The following is a 25,990-nucleotide window of genomic DNA, read 5'->3' as shown; positions in this document are numbered from 1 at the left end:
AACCACTGTTGTAGAGCAGTGCCTGTTGAGCCTCTGCTTGAAGACCTCCAGTGAAATCCCCTCCTCCACATTACTCCTTCCTCTTTGTCCTCCTCTTCCTTTCTAATCCAGGGAGTGGAAGGAGAAGGAGCAATGGAGGTAAGTAGAGACACAGAGATAGAGGCGCAACTAGAGTGGAGCCTGATAGACACGTGCCCCGGGCATTACACCGTGTGTGTGTGTGTACGTGACTACCCCATCAGACTCCACCCTAGTAACAGAGGAGGGTGGAGGGAGGTTGATGTCACTGCCCCAGGTGCTAGGGAAGTACGTTACAGCACTGCACAGAGATGAAAACCGTCACCACCAGTCTGCTGCCTGAGGCAACCATATCAGTTGGCCTCATGGATGGGCCAGCCCTGAGTCCGACTTCCCACTTCCTTATTTTCACAGATAAACCGACCTCCAGTGAAGCTCAGCCTGTTGACCTGCCAAGTGAGGCCTCATCCGGAGGATAAAAGGTCTTTTGACCTTGTGACACGTAAGTGAAGAGCTTACCATGATGCCAGGCACTTCCTGTCCTGCCATTGACAAAGAACTACGACAAAGTAACTCGTGATATAGTGTATTTTTTTTAATATCTGTTCCATGTAAAGTTTAGTTTTTGATTTGATCTTGTTAAGAAATTGAGGTTTACTTTAGGATTTATATATCATGCTTTTTACCCCTCAAATATAGGACATTCAAATATAATAAGAAAGTAATAAAACACAAAATAGTCGCAGCAATACAGGCAGTCCCCAACTTGCATTCTGGTTCTGTTCCAGATGTTTGTCTGGAAGTTGGAACCAACGTAAGTTGGGACAGAACTATCATGCAGGTGCAAAAGCGCAAAGCTGTGCCTGCACAAAACAGAGACACAGCTGCCTAGAAGTCAGGGCTACCTGTGATAGGAAAAATCTGTGAATTCACCAGGATTGTCATCCAGTGGGCCAGATTGGATAACTGTCCCCAGTCTGACTTACGCATATGTTAGCTAGGGAACAAAATGAGGGTGTGGGTGGTAAGAAGTTAATTTAGTTCCTTAAACATTGTAACCAGTTGTGATGGGAGCATCCCATCCATTTGGTTGACTGAGGTGGCTACCTTAGGAGACAGAGTGATGAGGGCCACCTGTTCCCCTCTGCCAAAGTGGAAGAGAATGGTTGGTTGAAGTGTCCTTCTTCACCTTCCTCCTTTCTTTTTGAGTCTAGGGAGAGAAAGGAGCAGCTGCAGAGGTAGTGGCTGGTATGCCATCAGGTGGGAGGGCAGATTTTGGTGAGTCAAGATACAGTGGAGGGGGGGCAGTGGCATTTGGCATGCTACCTCCATGCCAGGATTGCTCCTGTGCCAGGGTTACTTCAAGGATGTAATGGTTTTAAAAGTGGGTTACATAACTACTGCATATGTTTTACTAGGCATTCGCTGCACACAGTCCAGCTTGTTTCTGTAATCATGAGGGCTAGAAACTTTTTTTTTTTAAATGAAAGCTCAGAATAAGATAGGTTATCACTCAGTGGTCCCAGGTTCAATCCCTGGCATCTCCAGTTGAAATATCTCTGATAGCAGAACTGGGAAACATGCCTGGCCCTGGATCTCTGTTGTCACAGTAGGCAGTTGTGGACTGACAGTCCAGTATCTGGTTTTAAAAAAGAAAAAAAAATTTTCTTTCTCCTTTTCTCCTCCCTGCAGATAACAGAACCTATCACTTCCAAGCAGAGGATGAGCAGGAGTGCATCGTGTAAGTTTCTTGTGTCTGTCCTCCTGCTTTAGCTTTACTCCTTTGATTGGACAGCTGCTCATTTTTGCCGTGAATTGTAGCCTTAGTGAGAGGGTGCACAGTCACCTTCTTTGCAAAGGAAAGAAGGTGGGTGATGTATTTGTGCCTTCTGCCATGGCTTCCCCCAGCACAATTGTAGAATTCTTCGTACTGCAAAATGTACGGAGAGGATTGAAAATGTAGCAATAGAACTGAGAAAATTGAGAGGGAGAGAGAGAGAGAGAGATGCAAGATTGCTTGTCGCCCATTTCTCTTCTCTTGGGACCCAGAGTTTGCCAAAGATCTTTGAGAATGTTCTTTTTTGGGCAAATGGGGCATAAAAAGACAGTTTGCATTAAGGTGCGCTAAAGAAATGCCAAACCAATTGAATTCTGTTTGGTGCAGGATCAGTTGGGGGGGCGGGGTTTGGCTATCTGAAGAGTTTAATTTGAATGTCCTAACTTTACCATTATGCATTTTATTAGGACATTGGTATCAGGGCCCTGCCTGGGCACAATTACCGAATTATTATTCTTGGTAAATCTGGGGGTTGAAAACGGCTCTCTTCCTTCTCAAACACTCTCACCTGCTTTCCATATTTGGGGAATCCAGCATGTGCCAAGAATCGGAGAGAGGCTTCATCCACCACCACCACCACGCCAAATGATACCGCCGGCCTAAATTTGAGTCCAGGACTATAAGTGGTTGGAAAAAGTCCCAAATCTTGTCAGAGTAATTTGCAACTCACTTGTAGTTGCCAATATACCCTTTGAATATGCACGTGGGTCAGTGGCTAGTATGCCCGGGTAGCTAAGCGTGTGAACGTGCCCAAGCCACCCCCATTTTTATTTTGCAACTCCAGTCATGTAGGCACTGGTTCCGGCCTCCAGATCAAGCAGGTGTGACATTGGCACTCCCTCCCCTGTGCTGTGATGATTCCCCCCCATAACCACCACTTGGATCCCTGATTGGTGTTCTCTTCTGTGGGCCAGATGGGTGTCGGTACTGCAGAACAGCAAGGATGAAGCGCTAAGCAATGCTTTCAAGGTGGATCCAGGAGGCTGCGTGTCCTCGGCTGGGGGCATGGCAGAAAGTGGTCTGCAAGAACTCACTAAGCATGTCATTGGCGAGGTGAAGAATATGCCTGGCAACCGGCAGTGCTGTGATTGCGGAGCCCCAGGTAGGTTGGATGCCACCAGGCAGCGTTGGCTGCAGGGCCAAACTGCAGATGCAGCTCCCAATTCAAAAAGGATACTTCTCCGATGAGCTCTGTTGAACAGTGGCTGTGCAAGAGCATTTCCACTAGGCATTTTCAACAGGAGGTGTTTACAGTGGATTATTCCCACTGCTGTTACGGTATTTAGAATCTTTTACGGTATTTAGAATTACAACTAGTACAGAACGCGGCTGCTCGTGTGGTTGCTGGGGCACGTCGGTTTGACTCTGTCGAGCCGTTGCTCCAGCGGCTACACTGGCTGCCGGTTCTGTTCCGGGCCCAATTCAAGGTGCTAGTTTTGACTTTTAAAGCCCTTTACGGCTCGGGTCCGGGGTATTTGAGGGACCGCCTCCTTCCCTACAATCCTGCCCGTGCTCTTAGATCATCTGGGGGGGGGCCCTTTTGACTGTGCCGCCACTAAGTGATGTGAGAGGGGCGGCGGCCAGGAAGAGGGCCTTCTCGGTGGTGGCCCCCGAACTGTGGAATACCCTCCCCTTAGAACTGAGAACTGCTCCCTCATTGCTAACGTTTCGGCTGGACTGAAGACCTTTTTATTTCAAAAAGCTTTTAATTGTTGACAGGCTGGCTGGCGTTCTTGCTTCCTGCTTTTTATATGAAAATCCACGGGGTTTGTTTGTTGGTTTGTTTTTAGATTTTTTAATTATTGTAAATTGTTTTAAATTGTTTTTCATGTTGCACTTTTAAATTGTCAGCCGCCTTGTGTGCCCGTTGGGCAAAAAGGCGGGGTATAAATTAATAAAATAATAATAATAATAAATAATGATAGAATCGTGTCTTGGTATCCATTGTGGTTTGCCCTAAACAGATATTTTGTCAGGTTTTGGTTAATCAAAGAAGGCAGGACAGAATCTTAGGCAAGGAGTGGTAGTTCTGCCCAAGCATTCCAGTTCACAAGAAGACTACTTCCTTTAAAAAAAGATGCAACAGGCCATACCTCTACAATCTGAAGTTCAGGATTAATTCTGATGCACTATTTTTCTTTCCTGGATCTAAGCACTTGATGAATATGACTACAGGTCAACCCTCATGGATGCCAAAACCCATGGTAAAACAAATATACAGGTCAGGGCACCCAGCCCTCCCCACACTGTGCTCCAGTCTCATCTGCAAGGTCTTTAAGACGTTACTTGCGGTTTCCTCCCCGAAACCGGAAGCGATGTTTTAAGGTCCCCCAGAAGGCCTTAGCAGGCCTAGACAGGCCGCACGCAGCTTCCCTGGCCTTCAGAACACCCTCTGGATGTGACCAGAGCCCACCTCTGGTCGCATTCAGAGAGTACAGGTCGGTCTTCAACACAGGTCAGATAACCCATCTGCAGGATTTGAGTCAAATCTGTGGATGATGAGATCTGACCTATTCCTGGGATGGCCAGGTGGGTCTTGTGAGAGTAGCGCATGTTAGACACGGGACTTTGGAGGGAGGAGGTTTGCTTCTGTCTAAAGCAGGGGTGTCCAAACTTTTTGGCAGGAGGGCCACATCATCTCTCTGACACTTTATCGGGGGCCGGGCAAATAAAGAATTAATTTACATTTCAGATGTATTGGAGATGGAATTTATATGAATGAATGAAGGTCTTGCAATAGGTCAAGGCCTATAAAAGGCCTTGCACAAAACAAGGCTGGCCTTTCCTTCGCTACTGCTGCTGCATCACAGACGTGAAACAGCAAGCAGTGGAGGGAGCCCTCGTCCCACAGCTCATGCAAGAGGTTAAGCAGTCGCCCACACATTGCATTGGGTTAGCACAGGCTCTAGCGAGTCTCCGGAGGGCCAGAAGCTCATTGGAGATTGAGGGCTCCCCACAGGCTGGATTTGGAGTCCTCAAGGGCCGCAAGGCTGGGGTTTGGGCACCCCTGGTCTAAAGAATTGGAAGCAACAGGATTTATTTTCAGTAAAAACAAATGCCCTGATCCTATTTATTTTATTTTAATTTATTTATTTTATATTTTTATACCACCCTTCTTCCAAGGATATTTGCTCTCCTCCTTTTGTCCTCACAACAACCCTGTCAGAGAATGACTGGCCAGAGGTCACCCAGGAAGCTTCATGGCTGAGCGGGGATTTGAACCTGGATCTTCAGGTCTAAATCTAACTCTTAAACCATTGCACCATCCTGGTGCTTGTTGGATTGAGAACTGTGAGCATATATCCGAGGCACATCCAAACACATGTTGGAATGCTTGCCTTACTGTGCATAGCTTTGCTTTCAATGCAACTGAATGTATTTACACATTCTGGCACAAGTAAAGCCTTCAAGTGTGATTGGATTGGTGCAAAAATGTCTTGGGTAAAGCTAAGCCCCTACAACCAAACCATAATTTAGTTTATCTGTCCTGGCTTCCATCCTAAGGAATCCTGGCTCAGCAATGGTTCATGCAATGGCAAGGAACTTGCTCTAAATCAGTGGTTTCCAAATTGTGGGTCGGGACCTGATTTTTGGTGGGTTGCCAAAGGGTGATGGAAAGATCAAGATAACTAATTGTCTCAAGCCCTGAAGCTACTGAAAAATCAGATACTGTAGCTAATAATTACCCTGCAAAGAGCTCAGCTCCTGCAGTTTGCAAGATAACTGCCCTGCAAGGAGCTGAGCTCCTGCAGTTTGTAAGCATGTGTGAGTATAGAGTGATAAAGTTTGAGAGTCTTCCTGGTTATAATAATATTATTTCTTTCTAGATCTCCTTTTTTAAAGTCTGGTAAACCTAGGTGGGTCCCAACAGAGTGCTGTTTTAAAAAGAGGGTCCTGGTGCTAAAAAGTATTGAAACCGCTGGTCTAAATCAGGGGTGCCCAAACCCCGGCCCTGGGGCCACTTGCAGCCCTCAAGGCCTCTCAGTGCGGCCCTTAAGGAGTCCCCAGTCTCCAATGAGTCTCTGGCCCTCCAGAGATTTGCCAGAGCCCGGACTGGCCCGATGCAACTGCTTTCAGCGTGAGCATGACTGTTTGACCTCTTGTGTGAGCTGTGGGATGAGGGCTCCCTCCACTGCTTGTTGTTTCACATCTGTGATGCAGTAGAGCAGCAAAGGAAAGGCCAGCCTTGCTTTGTGCCAGGCCTTTTATGGGTCTTGAGCTATCACAAGACCTTCATTCATTCATACAAGTTCATCTTTAATATATTCATTTATGTAAACGTATGTAAATTTATTCAAATTTTAAATGTAAATTAATTTTTCCCTGGCCCCCAACACAATGTCAGAGAGATGATGTGGCCCTCCCCCTAAAAACTTTGGACACCCCTGGTCTAAATAATGGATTTGCAGCCTTTGCAAAATAGTGATTCCCAGAATTCTTTGAGGGAAGCTGCAACAGTTGGATTGCTACTCTCGCATGGGATTCCTTTTAAACTGGCCCTCAGCATGTTTATTCCCCCCCCCCCAACCAATGATTCCCATGTGCAGACCCTTCTTCATAAAGGGGAAAATGCATTGAAACAATCCCTTTGGTTTTAGGTAGATAAGGATTGCTCTTGCCTTAATGGGCTCTTGCATCAATTTCAAGGTGCCTTTGGCCCATCAAAACTTCCACCGGGAATGATTCCATCTGGGGGTGGGAGCGGTGACTGGATTATGCTTAAGGACTAGTCAAGATGGGAAGGCAGTACGATTTGTGTGACGTATCTCTTTGCCCACTGCTCTCTTACAGACCCCACATGGCTTTCCACCAACCTTGGCATTCTGACATGTATTGAGTGCTCAGGGATCCACCGCGAGTTGGGGGTGCACTACTCCCGCATCCAGTCGCTGACGCTAGATCTGCTCACCACTTCTGAACTGCTGGTAAGCCCTTTCCCTGTCTTTGAATTTCTGGGCTGTTGGTCTTGCCGGTGGCTTAGCTTTGATTTAAAACTGTAATGCTATGAAAGAAATCTTATAAGCTTAATCCTCTGCATATGAACCTTGTGAAATAAGGATCAGCAGGTTCATTGTGGCTTGCTTCCAAGGAAGTCGACATAGGATTGCAGCCATGGATGATCAATGCTGCAATCCTATACACACGTACCTGAGAGTAAGCCCTATTGAAACCAGTGGAACTTCCAAATAATCATGCATAGGATTGCGTTGGTCAGTTAAGTCCACATTAATTTGTATCTGACGAAGTACTATGAAAGGGGAAAAAAAAAACATACTCCTTTTTGGTTTTAGATGATGCACATGTGTTATGTTGTAGCAGGCAGTAACAGACCTGCTACCATGGTACTCTGGCGAGGGGTAGTGGCAGATCTGCATCACGACGTCTCCCTGGTGATACTTACCCAGGCATAATGAAGCCTCACATGATGCTCCAAAGCGCTTGGAAAGCCTTCTGGCATGATCTTAAGGAGCTCTTCCGGTTTCCTGGCTTCAGGGAGCCATACGGGGTTTCGCCTGTCTACTGAATGACTCCGATGGGCTGGCGGGTGGCATGGCGGGCAGAGGTGGCAGGGGCGTAGTGGGTGCAGCACCTGGGGCTTTTGCCCTGCTGCCAGGCCAGGCCCACTACTGGTTGCAGGTTCAACTCTACATTTGTTTCCTCTCCAATAGTCCTGCATGGAATTAAAAATGAAGAAGGGAAGTGAGGGTTTTTTTTTGTTTTGCTAAGAATATGCTAGAAAACCACAAAATATTCTACAGTCAATCAATACTTCAAGAGATTTCTCAGCAGCTTCAGTCTGTTGAAATGGCTGGATATGCATTTCATGAAGCCTTCCTATTCGTGCATGTATACATTTGTGCACTAGAGATGCCTCCAGGCTACCCCCTAACATGGTGGTTCCCAAACTGTTAGCCGTGGCTCCCTGGGGGCTCCCTGGGAAACCAGCCAGGGGAGCCATGGAATTCTAAAGAGAAACTCACTAACCCAGGGGTGCCCAAACCCCAGCACTGGGGCCACTTGCGGCCCTTGAGGCCTCTCAATGTGGCCCTCGGGGAGTTCCCAGTCTTCAATGAGCCTCTGGCCCTCTGGTGATTTGTTGGAGCCCACACTGGCCCGATGCAACTGCTCTCAGCGTGAGGGCTACTGTTTGACCTCTCACGTGAGCTGTGGGATGGGGGCTCCCTCCACTGGTTGCTGTTTCACATCTGTGATGCAGTAGTGGCAGAAAAGGAAAGGCCAGCCTTGCTTTGTGCCAGGCCTTTTATAGGCCTTGAGCTATTGCAAGACCTTCATTCAGTCATATAAGTTCATCTTTGATATATTCATTTATGTAGACGTATGTAAATTTATTCAAATTTGAAATGTAAATGACTTCCTTTTTTTTCCCTGGCCCCCGACCCAGTGTCAGAGAGACAATGTGGCCCTCCTGCCAAAAACTTTGGACACCGCTGCACTAACCTATGCAATGTATAGGATTTTAGCCCTAATGGGGAGCCGAAGCCAGTTGGCCCAGTATGCCAACGGAGCTTCCAGTTGAGAAAGTTTGGGAACCACTGCCTAGCAGTTTGCACTCATATTTTATGTTTCACATTTTTATACCACCCTTCCTTCAAGAAGCTCAGGATGGTATATATGGTTCTTTCCCTGCTTCTGTCCTCACAACAACATGGTGAGGCAGGGCGAGGCTGAGAAATAGTGATTGGTCCAAGGTCACCTAGGAAGTTTTATGGCTGAACGGGGATTTGAACCTGGATCTTCCAGGTCTAAGTCCAACTCCAGAACTACTACACCATCCTGACTTTCAACTAATACAAGTTGAACAAGGCATTCTTCCAAGGAAGTAATAACTCACGTATTTACCTAAGACAGGTATTGTAGGGAATGCCCCTGATGAATAGAGCCAGTTAGAGCTTATGGTCAACCACAGGCCATTAACTAACCTGGTTATTAGTTAGCAAAGGCAGATTCATATACTGTGACATTCTAACTGAATTTCAAGAGTTGGAAAAGACCCATGAGATCAACTAGTCTAACCCCCTGCCCATAGCAGGTAATCCTCCAAGAACTCCCTAGAGCATCAAAAATTTATTTGAGCATCTCTCCTTTGCCATTTGTAGCTATTCAAATAGTTAGCATCGCAATCAAACTCCTCTTTCCATTGAACGTCCTTCACCCTTTATGGGGCTTGGCTTCTTTTCCAGTGATGCGCATTCCTTTTCTTGCTCACAGCTGGCGGTCAGCATAGGCAATGCCAAGTTTAATGGAGTCATGGAGGCCACCTTGACGGCACAAGGCAGTCCCAAACCCTCCTCAAGCAGCGATATGTAAGTACAACCTGAAGAGCATTGAGGAGGGGTTTCATTATGGTGGGTATGGAGCTCCATCTCTTTGGGAGGTAAACATGGACCTCCATGTGCTGTCAGGGTAGGTATGAAGCTCCATCTGGTGGTGGTCTCTGTTGAAAGGGTGAACATGCTCAAATGGTTGGCAACCTTCAGTCTCGAAAGACTATGGTATAAGCCTACAGCACCTGATATTCCCAGGTGGTCTCCCATCCAAGTACTAACCAGGCCTGACCCTGCTTAGCTTCCAAGACCAGACAAGATCAGGCATGTGCAGGGTAACTGACGGACACAGCCTTGTGCCACAGAACACTTTGAAGCTGTCTGAGCTGGCTGGCACAGATATCCAAAGGAGCTTCATGTGCTCTTGTGTGCATGACCAGGGCTGTGTGTATTTGAAAAAGTAAAATAAAAATCTATGATGGGGGAAAAATGGCATCCTGTGACCTAAATGATACAGAATCCCAGTTTTGCTATGGAAAAGACTGAAGTTGTGCTTTCTGAAGACAAAATCTGAAGACAAAAAAGGGGTGGCCAAACCGCAGCTTGTGAGCCACGTGTACTCTTTGACATACAGTGTTCAGCTCTCGGAAATATAAATAAATAATGTGAGGCTGTCGGCTGAGCTCCTTTTTGCATCACAGTTACAATAAAAGAGAAAAGCTTTTCAAGCTTTAGAATTATTCACTGGGAATAAACTGGGAGTCCCCTGGATTCAAACGTACATTTAATGTTCGTGGTGGGGTAAATATATTTATGAATGTAAATGCTTCTTATAATATAAGCAAGCAGTTATTTTGCACCCAGTTATCAAATTCTGCATGTGCAAGCTTACTGCTATCGTACCCATTGTGTCATTAGCCACAGTGGGAAGTAGAACACGAACCCAATAGATTTCTGACCTGGGCTAGAACAGCTCTTCTGGTGACTACCTCTGAGGTCCACAAGCACAGTTCTGAAGAATCCTTCCTTTGCCTCCATGCAGGAATGCCCGGAAAGAATTCATCATGGCAAAATACATGGAGCGCAAGTACGTCCGGAAAGCTGAAAGGAATGAGCCTAGCTGCCTTTGGGAAGCAATCCGGAGCAGGGATCTTTTGGCGCTGCTCCAAGCCTTTGCCGAGGGCCATGATTTTTCCAAACCTCTAGCCAGCCCTGAAGGCCAAGTGAGTGGAATAAAACAATCTGAAGAACAAGGGGTTCTTGTTGGATCATAAATAGTGTTGCCTTTGAATTGGACTTGTGGAGCAAAGCCTCTTTCTCTTTTAGAGCAATATTCTTTCCAACCCCTGGGTTGGTCAACCAGTTTCAGAAGCTTGAAGGGCTTGGTTGGCCCTTTTAAGTGAGTTGTGTAGGCTTGTGCACTTACAATAGGGAAGCCTTCTGCGTTTTTGTTGGTTATTGTTTCCTTCTGCTACTTTGACTTGTATCTAGGAGCTCCAGTGTTTTTTTTAGCTGCCTCAAGAAACATAGTTTTTGAAAGATGGGTTATCAGTTTCTTCAGTAACTTCGGTTATTGAACCGAAATCCTGTCGGCTTGTGGCACCGATTGCAACAAAGCCCTGAAGGCTGACATACTTCCTTCCGCAAAAGATTTTTGCAGGCTATGTTTCTTAAGATTCAGATTTCATTAGATTTACAGTTGGATCTCAGTATCAGTGGGGGATCTGTTCCTGGACCCCCCCCCCAATGGCTATCAAAACCCACAGGTACTTAAATCTGCAGGTTGCAGTCCAGTAGGGAGTCTAGGCATGACCAGAAACTCACTCCGGTTGCAAGCTGAGCTGTTTTGAGGCCCGTGGAGGCCACACATGGCCTCCACAGGTCTCAAAAGGCCCCACCAAAGTGCTGTTCTGACTTTTCTGGGGGTCTTTCTGAGGTCCTCAGTGGCTGCATGCAGTCTCTGTGGGCCTCAGAGAGCTCCCCCCCCCAGGGGTGTAATGGGCATTTCCAGTTTTCCCAAAAACCAGAAGTGCCCACAAATACCTTGGGGCGGGGGACTTTCTGAGGCCCATAAAGGCCATGCACAGCCTCTGCAGGACTCAGAAAGGTTCCCAGATGTGACCAGAGAACACCTACTCTGGTCCAGCCTTCCACTGTGGGTTTGGAACCCAAGGTGAGTTAAATCCGCAGGTCCCAAATCTGTGGATTAGGAGGCCAGACTTGTACTTTAAATAAATAAAGGGAAAGCCGTTTTCAAAACCACAACTATGCAAGCTGCACACTCTTTTTTCCATTGGGTCATTTGCATTTGATTCTTTTTTTTTTTTTCTTCTTTCTTGATCTGGCTGAGCCCATCTGAATACAGTTTGTGGCACAGAAAGATCTGTAAGGTGTCACTTCTTGCTTTTCTTCTGCTTAGGAACAAGGGGAACTGGCTCTTCATCTGGCTGTGCGCTTCGCCAACAAATCCTCCCTTCCCCTGGTGGATTTCATTATTCAGAATGGGTAAGCCTCAAACTGAAGGGGGGAAACTAACCCAGGTAGGGCTAATGTGTATTTTATACTCTCACTGACACTCACGCCCACATCTTGTGCCCAAGAAGCCAAAATTCTTTGCAGAGAATTGTACACTCAGATGAAGGCTGCAATCCTATACACACTTCCCTGGGACTAAGTTCCACTGAATTCATGGTGGTTTGCACATTGGACTTAGCTTGGGAAGATCCAGGTTCAAATCCCTGCTTAGCCATGAAGCTTTCTGGGTGACTTCGGACCAGTTCCTCTTTCTCAGCCTTGCCTGCCACACAGGGTAATTTAAAGGACAACAGGAGGGTTGGGACCATGTACACCTTGGTGCACCTTGGAGGAAGGGCTGTATAAAAATGTGAAAAACATGGTAAATGGATTTCTGCAGGTGTTAATTTATGTACTCCATGATTTAGAAGTTTCTGCTAATTTGGCCTTGTTTAATAAAGAAAGGGGACACAGAGAAAGGAATGGAGGGAGTAGAAGAGTGTAGTAGGTGTTTTTTACAAACTTTCTCCCACACTCATGAGAGCTAGAAACTTGGCTTTTTATATTTATAATTTAAATCAAACTCCCTTTTTTAAGGGGAAACTGGAGCTTGTCCTTCATTGTCTGTCTCTGTACGCAGGGGGAATCTGGATCGACGGACTCTGGGTGGAAACACGGCTTTACACTATGGGGCCCAGTACAATCAACCCAATTGCCTCAAGCTGCTGCTGAAAGGGAAGGCATCTACAAATGCAGGTAGAGTGCCCAGCTAATTGCTGATGAGGGGAGGAAGGATTAGTAGTATTAACATGAGCCATTAGCAGAGATGGGCAAATCCAGCGCAGCTTGACTTGAGTGGAGTTTCTGCCCCCTTTAACTTGACTCAAAAACAAATCCTAAGGGACAGACTTTCTGAGTTGCCCAGAGCATTTTGGGGACTCTAGAAGACTCGAGTCCCATTTTTTAAAAAAGCCGTGGTCAGTCAGTGACCAAATGGACTGAAATTCTGCACTAGCTACTGTTCCTGAACCATACTCAAGGGTAGCCCCACACAGAGTGTGTTACAGTAGTCTAAATGACATGTCACTAGGACATAGACCAGGGGTGTCAAACTCATTTCATAGCAACGGCCAAATAGCATTCATGATGCCCGCTGAGGGCAGGAAGTGATGTCTTTAAACAGGTCATAACCAAAAATAAGTACATTTTCTAACTTAGGAACTCATTAGCTGCAAATGACAAAGAGAAAATATTCAAATCTTGATCAAATTTCAAGATATGGGAGAGCCCAATTTTCATGTGGACTGCCCTTTCAGCAGTAGCACTGTTCAGCAGTTGAGAGCCTGAGGGCCAGAGCTTCTGCAGGCTGCATCCGGCCCCCCGGGCCTTAGGTTTGACACCCCTGGCATAGACCATCATAACCAGATCTAGCAGCTGAGCAAGGCTGCAATGTGGATGGCTTATTGCTTCTGGGGGTTTCTGAACACACTTGGGGAGATCATGAGGACATGTTTGGGCCATCTGAGCACCGGTTCAACTGGTTTTTTTTTTTTCTGTCTCTGTTCAGTGAATGCCATAGGAGAGACACCCCTGGATTTGGCAAGGAAGTACAAGCATGCAGAGTGTGAAGACCTGGTAGGTGGTGTGGAGGGGAAGTGGTATAACATCACCTGCTTGTTCATAGAGAAAGGTGGTGTGGTGGCCTACACTGCAGGGAGAGTGGCGTGGGAGTTTGAAACCTTTGGCATAGGATAGGACGCAACCAAGTCTGAATGAGGACAGAATAAGAGTGAAGGATTCCACTGGGCTGACTTCCTTACCTCATGCAGAAGTTTCAAAATCCATGACCTGCGCTGCTAATAGCTAATTGTGTAGCTGAGTAGGGGCAGACTACTTATGTAGACTATATTCTACTACATAAAATATATATGTATTTTATGTCTGTGACTGTCAGCACATATAGCCACAGGCATAAAACACCCCCCTCCAAAGAGTACAACTACGTAGTCAGCTACTTGAATTAAACTTACAGGAGCCATTTAAGATTTGCTACTTGAATGATCAACTACAATGGACCTACTGTTGCCAAACACAAAGAAGAAACATTAAATATTGAGAAGGGATAGCAACTTAAACCGACAGAAATGAACATAGCATTGAATTGCTATGGGGGAAAAACCTCTTCTCCTCCACCCTTCCTCTTCTGCTGTGTCCTCTTCCTCTTCCTTCCTTCTGGGAGGAGCAGAGACTGGTACATCATCAAGTGAGGTGGGCAGCAATTGGCACACTACCTCGGGCATCTTCAGCCAGCCCTAGTGGGGAAACTGGGATTGTCTGACAGGAGCCGATCTGGATCTTCTTTATGTAAGGTCTGGGCGGTTCCAGAGTGTAAGGCAAGGTCTTCTATGGTCTTTGTGTAAGGTAAGGTCTTCTATGGTCAGGGCAGTTTGGCAGTGGAACAGATTGCCGAGAGAGGTGGTGGACTCTCTTTCACTAGAGATATTCAAGCAGAGGCTCGACAAGCACGTGTTGGAGATGCTCTAAGAGGATCTCCTGCTTAAGGCAGGGAGTTGACTAGATGACCTATTAGGCCCCTTCCAACTCCATGATTCTGTGGCCTATACTCTCTGAAGAAGCAGAGGTCCTCCTAGCTGGCAACAAATCTTTTCTGTCTTCTCCATTACAGCTTGAGCAGGCGCAAATGGGGAGGCTGCCTCCAGTGATGCACGTGGACTATGACTGGGAAGCCCCTCAGGAGTTCTCCTATGACAGTGAAGATGAGTTGGATGAGAAGGTGCTGTGCTAAAAAAAAAAAAAAGCTACATGTCTTTTTTTCTGTCTTCTGCCTCAAGGTGTACCAGTCCCATGTCCAGACAGAAGAACTGAGGTTCTAGAAAGGTTATGCTGTTGCCCTTGGTGGCTGTCCCAACCCCAACAATCAGGATCCAGAGGTTGGGAGTCCATCCATCTCCCAGAGTTTGCTCCTTGGGTTTGCATGATCAGCTTTGGGCTGTACAAAGGACTTGATGTAACCTTTGCTTCCCAAGGCACATTTTACTTGCTGTTACCAAATCCCCCTTGGTTCAGCTTTGCTCAGGTCTGTCTCTCTCTTCAGCCATGCTCCCAGCATTCCCTCTTTCTACAATAGTCCTGTTCATCTTAAGAACATAAGCAAAATTTATTAGGAGTCCAATCCTATGCATGTCTGCTCAGAAGTAAGTTCCAGTATGGTCATTGGGACATACTGGATAGGATTGCAGCTGAGATTGATCAGCACATAAGCCCTACACCTATTAAATTAAGAACAGAAGACCCACACTTGATCAGGCCAAAGGTCCATCTAGCCCAGTTTCCTGTATCTCACAGTGGCATACCAAATGCCTCCGGGAGCACGCAAGACAAGAGACCTGCATCCTGGTGCCACTCCCTTGTATTTGGCATTCTGAGACAACCTACTTCTAAAACCAGGAGGTTGTACATACTTATCACAGCTTATAACCTGTGTTGGTTTTTTCTTCTAGAAATCTGTCCAATCCCCTTTTTAAAGGCATCTAGGCCAGATGCCATCACCTCAATCCTATGGCGAGGGGCTCCATATTTTCCAGCCTGCATCCTTTTTTGCAAGTCATCTTTCCCTCCTCTCAAATGGGAGGGGTCTGTGGTGCGTTGAACAAGGAGAGGCTGTAAGAGACCTAGATCTGGCTCTTTGGAGATGGGTTGGAGGGAGCTGGAGTAGGAGCAATGGAATGAAATGAAAACAAAAAAGGCACAGGGCAGTCGCAGGTAGTGAGGAGGTCTTGGGGATCCTGAACGAGAGCTCTGTTTTCCTTGGATAGGTGAGCCTGCTGCAGCAGTCTTTTGGATCCTCGCCATCTCAGACCACAGGCCAGCCTGCTCTCTTGACTCAGAACCGGTGGAGCTGCACAGGCATGGACATCAGCAACAAGACTTATGAGACCGTTCAGGCCTCCTCACGGCCTGGCCTGCGAAGTTCGAGCAGCGAGGAGCTACCCCCACCTCTGCCAATCAAAAACCCCACCAGAGGGAGCGGCAAGATGAAGTTGGGGCAGTGCAGTGTTGGTAAGCTGCTAATGCTGCTTCTCTGCTCTCAATTGCCTCTTCTCCAGTCCTTGTCACCCATGCTTGAATGGCGTTCTCTTCCTTTCCAGATGGTTCCGAGCCCTTGCCTCCATCATTGGACGTCCCTGACGTTCGGCATTCGTCGACCTCCAGCATTCCGGGCAAGCTGGATAGCAGTACATCGTGGCAGCCACCAAGCCCCCACAGCTCTGTAGAAGTCAAAGGCACGGCCTACTGGGAAACCCGCTCAGAGGTAGAGAGCATGTCCCAGCGAAGAAGATCAGAGCCCAGCCAGGCCACACTGCCGCCTTCTCCTGGCACCTCCCCTGAGCAAGGCCACGCAACCCCAGTCAAATTCAGGTGGGATCCTCCAGCCTTCGATTACACAGGCCTACACAGGTTTTGTTGTTGTAAAATTTAGACCCTGTAGCAGGTGCTGTAGGCTTATACTATGATCTCGGAAGCTAAGCAGGGTCAGGCCTGGTTAGTACTTGGATGGGAGACCGCCTGGGAATACTGGGTGCTGTAGGCTTATACCATAGTCTTTTGAGAATGAAGGTTGCCAACCAACCATATTCTTGGGGTGCTGAATTCAAAAATAGCATTGGTTTTTCCCAGTTGACTCTAGTTTTAGGAGTATGCCATAGCCGATTCATATTTGCCAATTCAACTAGTCTCCTTGTGAAAAAGCCATGGTGTCGACTTCCTCACGAGGAAGCTGCTTGAATCGGCATATAAGGTGGCTATGCCATATCCCCAAAACTAGAACCAAATGGGCAAAACCAATATCATTTTTGGATTCGGCATCCCAAAAAACATCCTAAACTCAATCAAACATCCTTTTTTAAGGCCTGTGTTATAGCAGGGGCTGAAAATGGATTGCCTTTTGGGTTGGTAGTGGCTTCCTATTGTGGCAACTCATAGGGTGTGAAAGCAATGGTGTACCTAGGGTATGGGACACACAGGGGAGGCTACTTGAAATGAAGGGTAGACCTGGCCTCCACCTTGAGATCCTTGGTAGAGGCCAGGTCTACTCATGACCTCTAAGCAGCCCATAGATCTGACCGCTGCCAGGGGAACTCAAAGTGGAGGCCAGGAGTACCCTTTGCTTCAAGCAGCTGCTCAAAGCAGTTAGAGCTGGCCTCCACCTCGAGATCCCCAGGGGAAGCCAGTGTCAGTCTACCAGCTACTCAGTAGCGCACTTGACACCTGGGTTGGACTGCCTCCCCACCCTGCCCTTGGCACGCTAACAGTAGGCACAAAAAGAGGGGAAGATTTCAAGGACATGGTGGAGGAAAAAAACAGAATGACTTTGTTTATAAAAGTGCCCTATTAGGACATTAGGACACTTCAGAAATGAAACCAATCTGGTTGAAGAACTTAAGAATGCCCCTGTTGAATGGGGTCAAGAGTCTATCTATCTCAGGAGCCTCTTTCCCCCAGTGGCCTGCCAGTTTACCCTGGGAAACCTGCCAGTGGGAAAGGGAATCTCCCTCCCACCATTACTTCTCTAAACCTTTTTTCCTCCCTTATGAACTTTGCCCCTCTTTTGTGTGATGTGTATTTTTTAAACATGCAAAGCAATCTGTAGTGCAGGGTTTCTCAAATTGTGGGCCAGTTCTTGCTGTATTCTCAGGAAAGCACTTCCTGCTTGGTGATGTCTCTTATCGGTTAATGGCATCACTTCCAGTGGGTCTTGGACAGATTGTCATTTTAAAAAGTGGGTCTTTGTGCTAAAAAGTTTGAGAACCACTACTGTAGTGATTATTATTTGCACTACAACCCAATGAGATACATCAGAAACATTCCTATTTTTACAGAGGTTGGCAGTTCATGGCTACTGGTCTCCTTGTTCCCAGTTGATACATGCTTTACAGTAGGCTGTGCCAGCTTTTGCCATTAGGTAGGACTTTTCACTCCCTGGGATGCTTTCAGAAAGGTGTTACCTTTGCATGTGGCCATTAGATCTATTGCAGCTACCGCACAATAGATCTAATGGTCACATGCAACCAGTATGCCCAAGGACAGTTGAGATTAGACTCTAGGGGTAGATTCAAGGGGCATGAAGAAAATCAGAAAGTCCCTTTTTTATATAGTACCATCAATGTAAATGGCCCTTTAACAGCAAGAAGCCAGGTCCCTGCCCCAAGGAAAATATAGCTCTTGTGCAGAACAAGATTCCACTTTAGCAGCTTCAAGGGAAGGAATTTTCCTCCTCCACTGTTGTTTTCAAGCCATGTTTGTTTTCTCTTGCAGTTCTGAGAGTACTCGATCCTACCGACGGATCAGTAGTGGCTCGATGGGCAAATCTTCCAGCTCATCCCTTTCCCCGCAGAGCCCTGGTTGCCCCGAAGAATTGCCTTCCTGCAAAGCTCCAGTGCTGGCACAAAATCCTCCTCCTGTGCCCATGCCACGAAGGTTTGCTCCGGTGAGCTGCATACTACTATGGGGTGTGGTCTGTTCTTGCCACATTTTGAACAAGCTTCTGCACAGCGGTGGAACTTCCACGCCCACTTTAGCAAGCACGTCTCCTTTGGCAGAAAAAAAGTATCTGGGATCAACTGTACACGTGTGGTTTCCAGTCTCCTTTCAGTGCTGTAGTTATTAAGGCCATCAGTGTGCATGTCACTTTACAAACTGGGAGATAACAGATCCCTGCCCCAAAGAAATTACTATCTAACAATTGGCACAGCGAGTAGAGAAAAGTGGTGGAAATGTATTCTTGTCTTGTTTATCACTGCCTACAAGTTTTATTTCAGTAGTACGTACTTGGTCTTTGTATGTACTGCTTCAGTTGGTCCCACAGATGGGCCAGCCCTGCCTCCTCCTCTATTGAGGCAGGAATGGCCCATCCATGGGGCCAACTGAAGCAGTTGTCTGAGGCAGTATATTGGTGAGGGAATGCTCATCTCTCTTCACCAACTTGCCTTTGCTGTGCTTCCCCTTCCTCCTGCTACTTCCTAGATTGGAAAAGGAATAGGGAGCTGGAAGAGGAGGAAATGTGGAGGGGAGGAGAGTTCTGAGCATGTGCCCTTGAGCATGGTTTTGAACGCCATTGTGGGTACCAGCAATAGTTCGTTTTTGTGGAAAGTTGTCTCCAAAAAACAGTGTGAGGAACTTGTGCTGTCTGTCCTGAATCTTTCACTGTTGGTTCCTGATCAGCATTCTTGCTTCAGGAGTCAGCCCACCACCCTCTGCTACATGTGCTGATCTGACCACAGTCAGTTAATATATGACTTTTAATTGCAAGTGAATAAACAAGAGTTCTGAAGATGAAAACTGACTTTTCTTTGGCTGCAAACATGTACTGCAGCAGGGCCCACCTTTGAACAGGCCTTTCCTTCTATGTGGGAGACAAGGGTGACTCCACTGAAACTGAGTGTCCTGACAGAACAGACAAAAGGAAATATTTCTTTACTCATGTAAGTAGTCTGTGGAACTCCTTGCCACAGGACGTGGTGATGGTATCTGGCCTAGATGCCTTGAAAAGGGGATTGGACAGATTTCTAGAAGAAAAGTCCATCACAGGTTACAAGACCAGATGGATATGTGCAACCTCCTGGTTTTAGAAGTAAGTTGTTTCAGAGTGCCTGGTGCAAGGAAGTGGCACCAGTATGCAGGTCTCTTGTGTCTTTTGTGGTCCTCCAGGCACCTGGTGGGCCACTGTGAGATACAAGAAGCTGGGCTAGATGGGCCTTGGTACCTGATCCAGCAGGGCTGTTCTTATGCTTTATTTAATCTATGAAGGTTTTGGTCTATGTTAGTCACAACTACTAATAGGCCCCCACCAGGTGCAGTGCAACCTGGATCACCACCTCACAACAGTGCCTAGGAAGTGATGGTGACTTTTGCTTTGACTTCTGCAGGCCAAGGGGCGGCTAAAGAGAGCGATGGCTTTGGCAGACTGCAAGGGGGACAAGGCCCGGGAGCTGACTTTTTCAAAGGGCGAGGTGATTGTGGTCACGCGGGAAGAAGACGAACAGAGCTGGGTGAGTTCTGCTGCTTCCTCAGTGGGACAAGGGAGGGGGGGTAAGCACTTTTCCATCCAACTTCTAATATGAAATGAATGACATTCACAAATATTCTGATTCTTGTTTTTCTGACCCAAACCATCATCGCATCATCTGCATATATTGCAGATGTATATTGGAGCAAACTGACAAGAAGCAGAATGTGACATCCTGCTGGAGGGTTGTCTTTACATGATTTGGCTTCTCTGTTTTTCACATTTTATCCTGCCCTTCCTCTGAGAAGTTTGAGGTGGTATATGCGGTTCCTTCCCTCCTTTTGTCCTCACAACAACCCTGTGAGGTAGGTGAGGCTAAGAGAGAGTCTCTCTTCTCCTTGCTAAGGGAGAGTTGGAAAACCAAAAGCTCTGCCAAAAAAAAAAAAAATACACAGACTCACCTCTATACATGCACAAATTTTGTGCATCATGATTGGTGCATCATATTGGCGCATTCAAACCTTGTGCATCTTATCCTTGTTTACGGTATTTCTCTATTTTTGATCTTGTTACTCTGCTGGTCTGTCTTCCAGGTTGGCTTCATTGAAGGCGATGGCACCAGGACTGGGGTTTTCCCATCCAGCTTTGTCCACCCCTTACAAGACTGATGGGATTCTCACCCCTTCCTTGCTTTCACTGAACAGATGAACCAGCACAAGTTGCTTTGTGGATGTAACCTCCACAGAGCCTGCTGTAAACCATCAGATGTCATCCGCTCAGTTGATTCCATGATGATGTCCCTGGGAAGAAGCTACTGGCTCTGTGTGTTGCTCCTCTTTGAGCTGGACCAGAAAGATGGATACTGTGGTCCACGGGGCGCCCATTGTGAGAGGGCATTTCCATCAATTGCTTTCTTGGTTTGGTGTCTTACGTCTAAAGCTGAGGGACAGAATAGTGCAGTCTCTTGCTGGATGCAGAGGTTCCACTGAGATGTTCTACCTTTCTCCTTTGCTCTCTTAACTCTCCAGGAATGTGGCATTTGGACTGTGGAGCATGGCATCCAGTTCCCTCATGCGCAGTTTGACTTCCTAACAGTCTCCACTTCCACACAGCCATAAGGAATGGATCCTGGGTTGGCAGGAGTTTGAAAATGGGCAAGGAAGTTTTTTTATGCTGGAAGCATTCCATCCAAACTGAAAGCAGTTTTTATGCTGGAAGCATGAAAAGTCTGGCGGCTTTAGCAGGACTCCAAAATGGTTTGAGTTGCTGCACTTCCTGCCTCGGTCCGACAAGTCCCTGTTGTCCTGCCCCCAGTGGAGTTCACGCATCCATCCCTCAGGGAACCTTTCCATACCTGCTCTTCCAAGCACATCTGTGCAGCTGCTGGCACTCTGTCAGTTGGTGAAGTGGCGCTGGAATAGTCCATGGAGCTCAGCTCTCCTCTCAAGCCAATGGGAAGTGCCCACTAGCCATTCAACTGCAGCTATGTATCATAGGAAAAGTTTGGCAAGGGCAGTCAAGCTATTTTTCAGAAAGCCTGTCTCCTGTCAGCTGTTTCCTCATTATGGAAACTCTGGTGCCCTGAGAGATTCCTCAGACACTTATCAGAGTACTGTTCTACAACCATTGCTTCCCCTCTGCTATCCTAGCTTGGAATACAGTGTTTTAAAAGCACTTGCAATTTGAAAAGTACCCTCAGAGTTTGGCACAAGAGTACCTTTTTCCTCTATTGGAATAAGCTCTGCATGACTGTGACACAATTCGGGGAAAAAGACACTGGTGGAGAGATACCAATTGGCTCCATGACCATTGCATCTCTTCTCAGTCCCCTTCATTTCCAGTATAGTTTTGCAATAGTTTTTTAAAGTGTTAATGGGTTGTTGTTTTTTTTTAAAAAAGAAGGGTATATATACATACATACATATACAGGTGGGGCCTTGGTATCCATGGGGGATCTGTTCTCAGACCCCCACCCTGCAGATGCCAAAATTTGCAGACCACAGCTGCTTCAGTGGGCTTCAGAATGGCCTTTACAGCAGAAAAAGAACGCTACTTCTGGTTTCCTGAGGGCTCAGGTGGGCCAAGTCTGGCTTCTCATGGGTCCAGGGGAATTCTGACTTTACACGGATCCGAGGAGGTCCTCAGATTAATAATCCATGAGTACAGAGGCTCCATCTGTACAGCGCAAACTTTTTTTAAAATGTGGGCAAGAGGAGAGGGACAAGACTGCTGGCTCAGCCAACATCCTGCTAAGACTTTTGCTGCCGGGGGGGAGAGAACCTCCCCATGACTACAGTTAAAACTACTCAGTTTGTCTTCAGGTTTGCAAGTCTGGTTTTGTCCTTTTTAAAAAAATAAACCATTTCATTTATTCCCTTTCTCTAGTGCAGGGGTGTCCAAACATTTTGGCAGGAGGACCACATCATTTCTCTGATACTGGGGGGGGGAGGAAAAAAACAATTAATTTACATTTAAAATTTGAATAAATTTACATACAAGAATTTATTAGAAATGAAACTTATATGAATGAATGAAGGTCTTGCAGTAGCTCAAGGTCTATAAAAGGCTTTGCACAAAGCAAGGCCAGCCTTTCCTTTGCTGCCACTACTGCATCACAGACGTGAAACAGCAAGTAGTGGAGGGAGCCCTTGTCCCACAGCTCAGGTGAACAGTCGTCCTCATGCTGAGAGCAGTTGCATCGGGCCAGCATGGGCTCCATCAAGGCTCTGGAGGGCCAGAGGCTCATTGGAGACTGGGGGCTCCCCAAGGGCCTGATTGGGAGCCCCTGAGGGCCACAAGTGGCCTCTGGGCTGGGGTTTGGGCACCCCTGCTCTAGTGTGCCAAAAGTGTACCAAAAGGTAGTCTCACCTTTTGTTCAGGGCAGGCTCTTTCAGTCACCGGTTTCCTTTCAAAGTGAGCATACTGATTTTTTTTTTTTCCATTTTCAAAGTAAGAATGAATGGGGGGTGGGGGGTATAGCAGTCAGCCCAGGACTTCCCAATTTCAAAACAGAACCAAGCCAGACCTCAGCTCAAACAAAATTGACTATTTGGTTGCTTTTTCAGCAACTGAGGCTGAAAGCTTCCACACATGTTATCTGGAAATAAATCCCATTAAGCTCAGTGAGTCTTATTTCTGAGTAGACATGCATGGGATAGCACTGCAGTACAACCAGAATGGAATCCATTGTTCTTTGTTGCAGGTGCATGTTTCTTTTAGGGAAGGGTTGTTCATTAACTGGGCGATAAAACTAAATTGCAATGGCTCTGTAAAAAACCATCTGATTAGCCAGCCTAAGCAACTTCTCCAAAGAGAAGGTGTGTTTTTTTCCCCCCAGAAAGGTTATTCATCATTTCTCGCATCACAACTCATAATGACTGTAAAGCAGTGGTTCCCAAACTTTTTAAAAGTGGGTCCCAGTGCTACATGCCCGATCTCGTCTGATCTCGGAAGCTAAGCAGGGTCAGGCCTGGTTAGTACTTGGATGGGAGACCGCCTGGGAATATTGGGTGCTGTAGGCTTATACCATAGTCTTTCGAAACTGAAGGTTGCCAACCAACCAACCCAGTGCTAAAAACAACACTGTTGGGACCCACTTTCTGAGACTAAAAAAAGAAGTTTCACTTTAACACTCAAGTCTCTGTTTTTACTTCAGTGGGGGGATTGCCTGTTGGAGCATTTGTTAACCTCCACATTCATTTGATCCGGACCATTCTGGTGGCCTTGCGTTCCCCTTTGCCTGGCCTTTGATAAGAGCCAACGCACATTCACCTATTTCTAAGTAAACTGCACGTGCGACCCAGTTTCACTTTCCAAAGGGCTCAATACATTGTCCTTGTCAGTTATCAGCTTGTTAGTTTCACCAAAAATTGGTTTCAAAAATTAGTTTCACTAAAAATTGGGTCACACCCTACTGGTGGATCCCAACCCACAGTTTGGGAATCACTGCTGTAAAAAGACTTAGGAAGAACATGTGCAATGTTTGTATGGTATCTACATGCCTTTCTGTTTTATGTTTTGTACTGTATATATACAACATGCCTGTGGAACTTACTGTCACAGGCAATGGTAAAGACCAGCAGTTCAACTACCGTCCATTTGTTCATTAAAAAATACAGAAAAAAAGACCTGGCCAAAACATGAATAGTAAGAATGTTGGTGAGTGATCAGCTGCTATCATTAGGACATTTTGTTTTTATGATCAAAGTATGACTAAGGGCGCAATCCTAACCAGCTTTCCAGGACTGGCATAGCTGTGCCAAGGTGGTATGCACTGCATCCTGCAGTGGTTGAGGCAGTCAAGGAGGCCTCGTCGAGGTAAGGGTATGTTAATTACCTTACCTTGGGGTTGCATGGCAGCTACATCAATGCTGGAACGTTGGTTAGGATAAGAACAAGAACAGCCCCACTGGATCAGGCCATAGGCCCATCTAGTCCAGCTTCCTGTATCTCACAGTGGCCCCACCAAATGCCCCAGGAAGCACACCTGATAACAAGAGACCTGCATCCTGGTGCCCTCCCTTGCATCTGACATAGCCCATTTCTAAAATCAGGAGGTTGCACATACACATCATGGCTTGTAACCTGTAATCGATTTTTCCTCCAGAAACTTGTCCAATCCCCTTTTAAAGACATCTAGGCCAATTGTGCCCTAAATCTTAAAACCTGGCTGGGATGGGTGTGTGCTATCTGTGTATGACAGAATATGGTTTTCAGCACTTCCTAAGTATATTAGTGATTTATCTGAAAATTTGTTTCTAGTCTTCTTGCGTACAGAAGAACTGAACCACAAAAAGGGAAGGAAGCCATGGTGAGACTTCTAGACCAGTGGTTCTCAAACTTTTAGTACCAGGACTGACATTTTAGAATAATCTGTCAGGACCCACTGGAAGTGATGTCATGACTGGAAATGACCAGAAAATTTTTTAAACAATCCTAGGTTGCAATCCTACCCACACTTACCCAGGAGTAAGTCCCATTTACTATAACTGTGAAAAGCATATACATAGTAGCCTGTTAAAAGTACAGGTGAGTCACATTTCCCCAAATGCAGCCACATCCCATGGTAGCATCCAATATTAAAAATAAAATATTGAAATGAATGGGGACCCACCTGGACAAGGGGTTCCTATTCTCACCTTACAGCAGGGCTGGTCCAGCCGTCAGGCCAACTGGAACAGTCATCTCACGGCCCAATCCTATCCAATTTTCCAGTGCCGGTGCAGCAGTGCCAATGGGGCATACACTGCTTCCTGTGGTGGGGAGTCAGTCATGGGGGCCTCCTCAAGGTAAGGGAATGTTTGTTCCATTATCTCAGGGCTGCATTGAGGTTGCACCAGAGCTAAGATTGGGCCCTCAGGTGGCAGAATGATGGGAGGTGCAGAGCTCTGGCAGAGATGCTCTGATCACCTGCTTGCCTCCTCCTCCTCCCACTCCCTGCATTTGAAAGGGAAGAGGAAGGGGATATGTGGGGGGAGAAGGGGGCTGAGCTAAAACATTGATGAGTTCGCAGTGTTCATCATCGGATGGGGGCATCTGGCATGTTACCTCAGGTGCCAGCAGGTCTTGGAACAGTCCTGCCTTCCGTCATTCCACATTATTGGGGCACCAGGAATGAAGCGAACTCCACCAAGGAGGTCTGGAGAAGGACATTTGCACAAAGGTTCTATTCCAGGGCAAGCTCTGCACAGCTGCAGCTTCATAGCCAGTGAGGTTCATCCATTCATTGCTGATTGAAAACTTTTCCCAACACCCCTTTACTCGAAATACAGCCAGCAAATGCTATGACAGGTCAGGCCTCATTATCTGCAGGTAATGAAGCCCTCCAGTCAGGAATTAATTATTAATTTATTAATTATTAAAGGAATTGATTAAACTAATAATTATAATAATCAATTGATGGATTTAATTAACTGAATTTAATTAAGGGTTACACATTCAAGTGTGTGTAGCCACTGTCCTCAAGCATTAAGCAATTAATTAATAAATAATTGAGGATTAATTGAGGAGTTGCTTAATTAAACATTAATTAATAATAGTTAATAATTGAGGATTAATTAATTGAGGAATTGATTAATTAAACATTAATAATAATAGTTAATAATTGAGGATTAGTTCATTAAGGAATTGATTAATTAAGCATTAATTAATAATAATAATAATTGAGGATTAATTTATTGAGAAATTGATTAATTGAGAAATTGATTAATTAAACATATTAATAATTAATTGATTTTATTTAATTGCTGTGCATGCAGGTGTGTATAGCAGTGGCTCTCAAACATTAATGGATCCTCTCAAGTGACCCAC

At 46.2% G+C, this 25,990-nt stretch overlaps 1 protein-coding gene across 1 annotated transcript in view; it reads left to right on the top strand.

The window, feature by feature from the left end:
- The window catches only part of ASAP3 (ArfGAP with SH3 domain, ankyrin repeat and PH domain 3), an 85,912-nt gene extending 62,109 nt beyond the window's left edge, over positions 1–23,803 (top strand). Inside the window, exons 12-26 of the mRNA XM_066638582.1 lie at positions 433–520; positions 1,711–1,759; positions 2,770–2,957; positions 6,647–6,780; positions 9,086–9,180; positions 10,184–10,364; positions 11,561–11,646; positions 12,296–12,411; positions 13,223–13,290; positions 14,342–14,449; positions 15,492–15,716; positions 15,821–16,095; positions 17,992–18,163; positions 19,602–19,724; positions 20,275–23,803. Of these exons, the coding sequence (XP_066494679.1) occupies positions 433–520; positions 1,711–1,759; positions 2,770–2,957; positions 6,647–6,780; positions 9,086–9,180; positions 10,184–10,364; positions 11,561–11,646; positions 12,296–12,411; positions 13,223–13,290; positions 14,342–14,449; positions 15,492–15,716; positions 15,821–16,095; positions 17,992–18,163; positions 19,602–19,724; positions 20,275–20,349 (1,983 nt within the window). The 3' untranslated portion in view covers positions 20,350–23,803. The remainder of the gene's footprint in view (positions 1–432; positions 521–1,710; positions 1,760–2,769; positions 2,958–6,646; positions 6,781–9,085; positions 9,181–10,183; positions 10,365–11,560; positions 11,647–12,295; positions 12,412–13,222; positions 13,291–14,341; positions 14,450–15,491; positions 15,717–15,820; positions 16,096–17,991; positions 18,164–19,601; positions 19,725–20,274) is intronic.
- The last annotated feature ends 2,187 nt before the right edge of the window (positions 23,804–25,990 follow it).

The sequence above is a fragment of the Tiliqua scincoides genome, chromosome 10, assembly GCF_035046505.1.
Source record: "Tiliqua scincoides isolate rTilSci1 chromosome 10, rTilSci1.hap2, whole genome shotgun sequence".
NCBI lineage: Eukaryota > Metazoa > Chordata > Lepidosauria > Squamata > Scincidae > Tiliqua > Tiliqua scincoides.
Note: the sequence above shows the minus strand (reverse complement) of the source record. Positions and strands in the feature narration are given on the sequence as shown.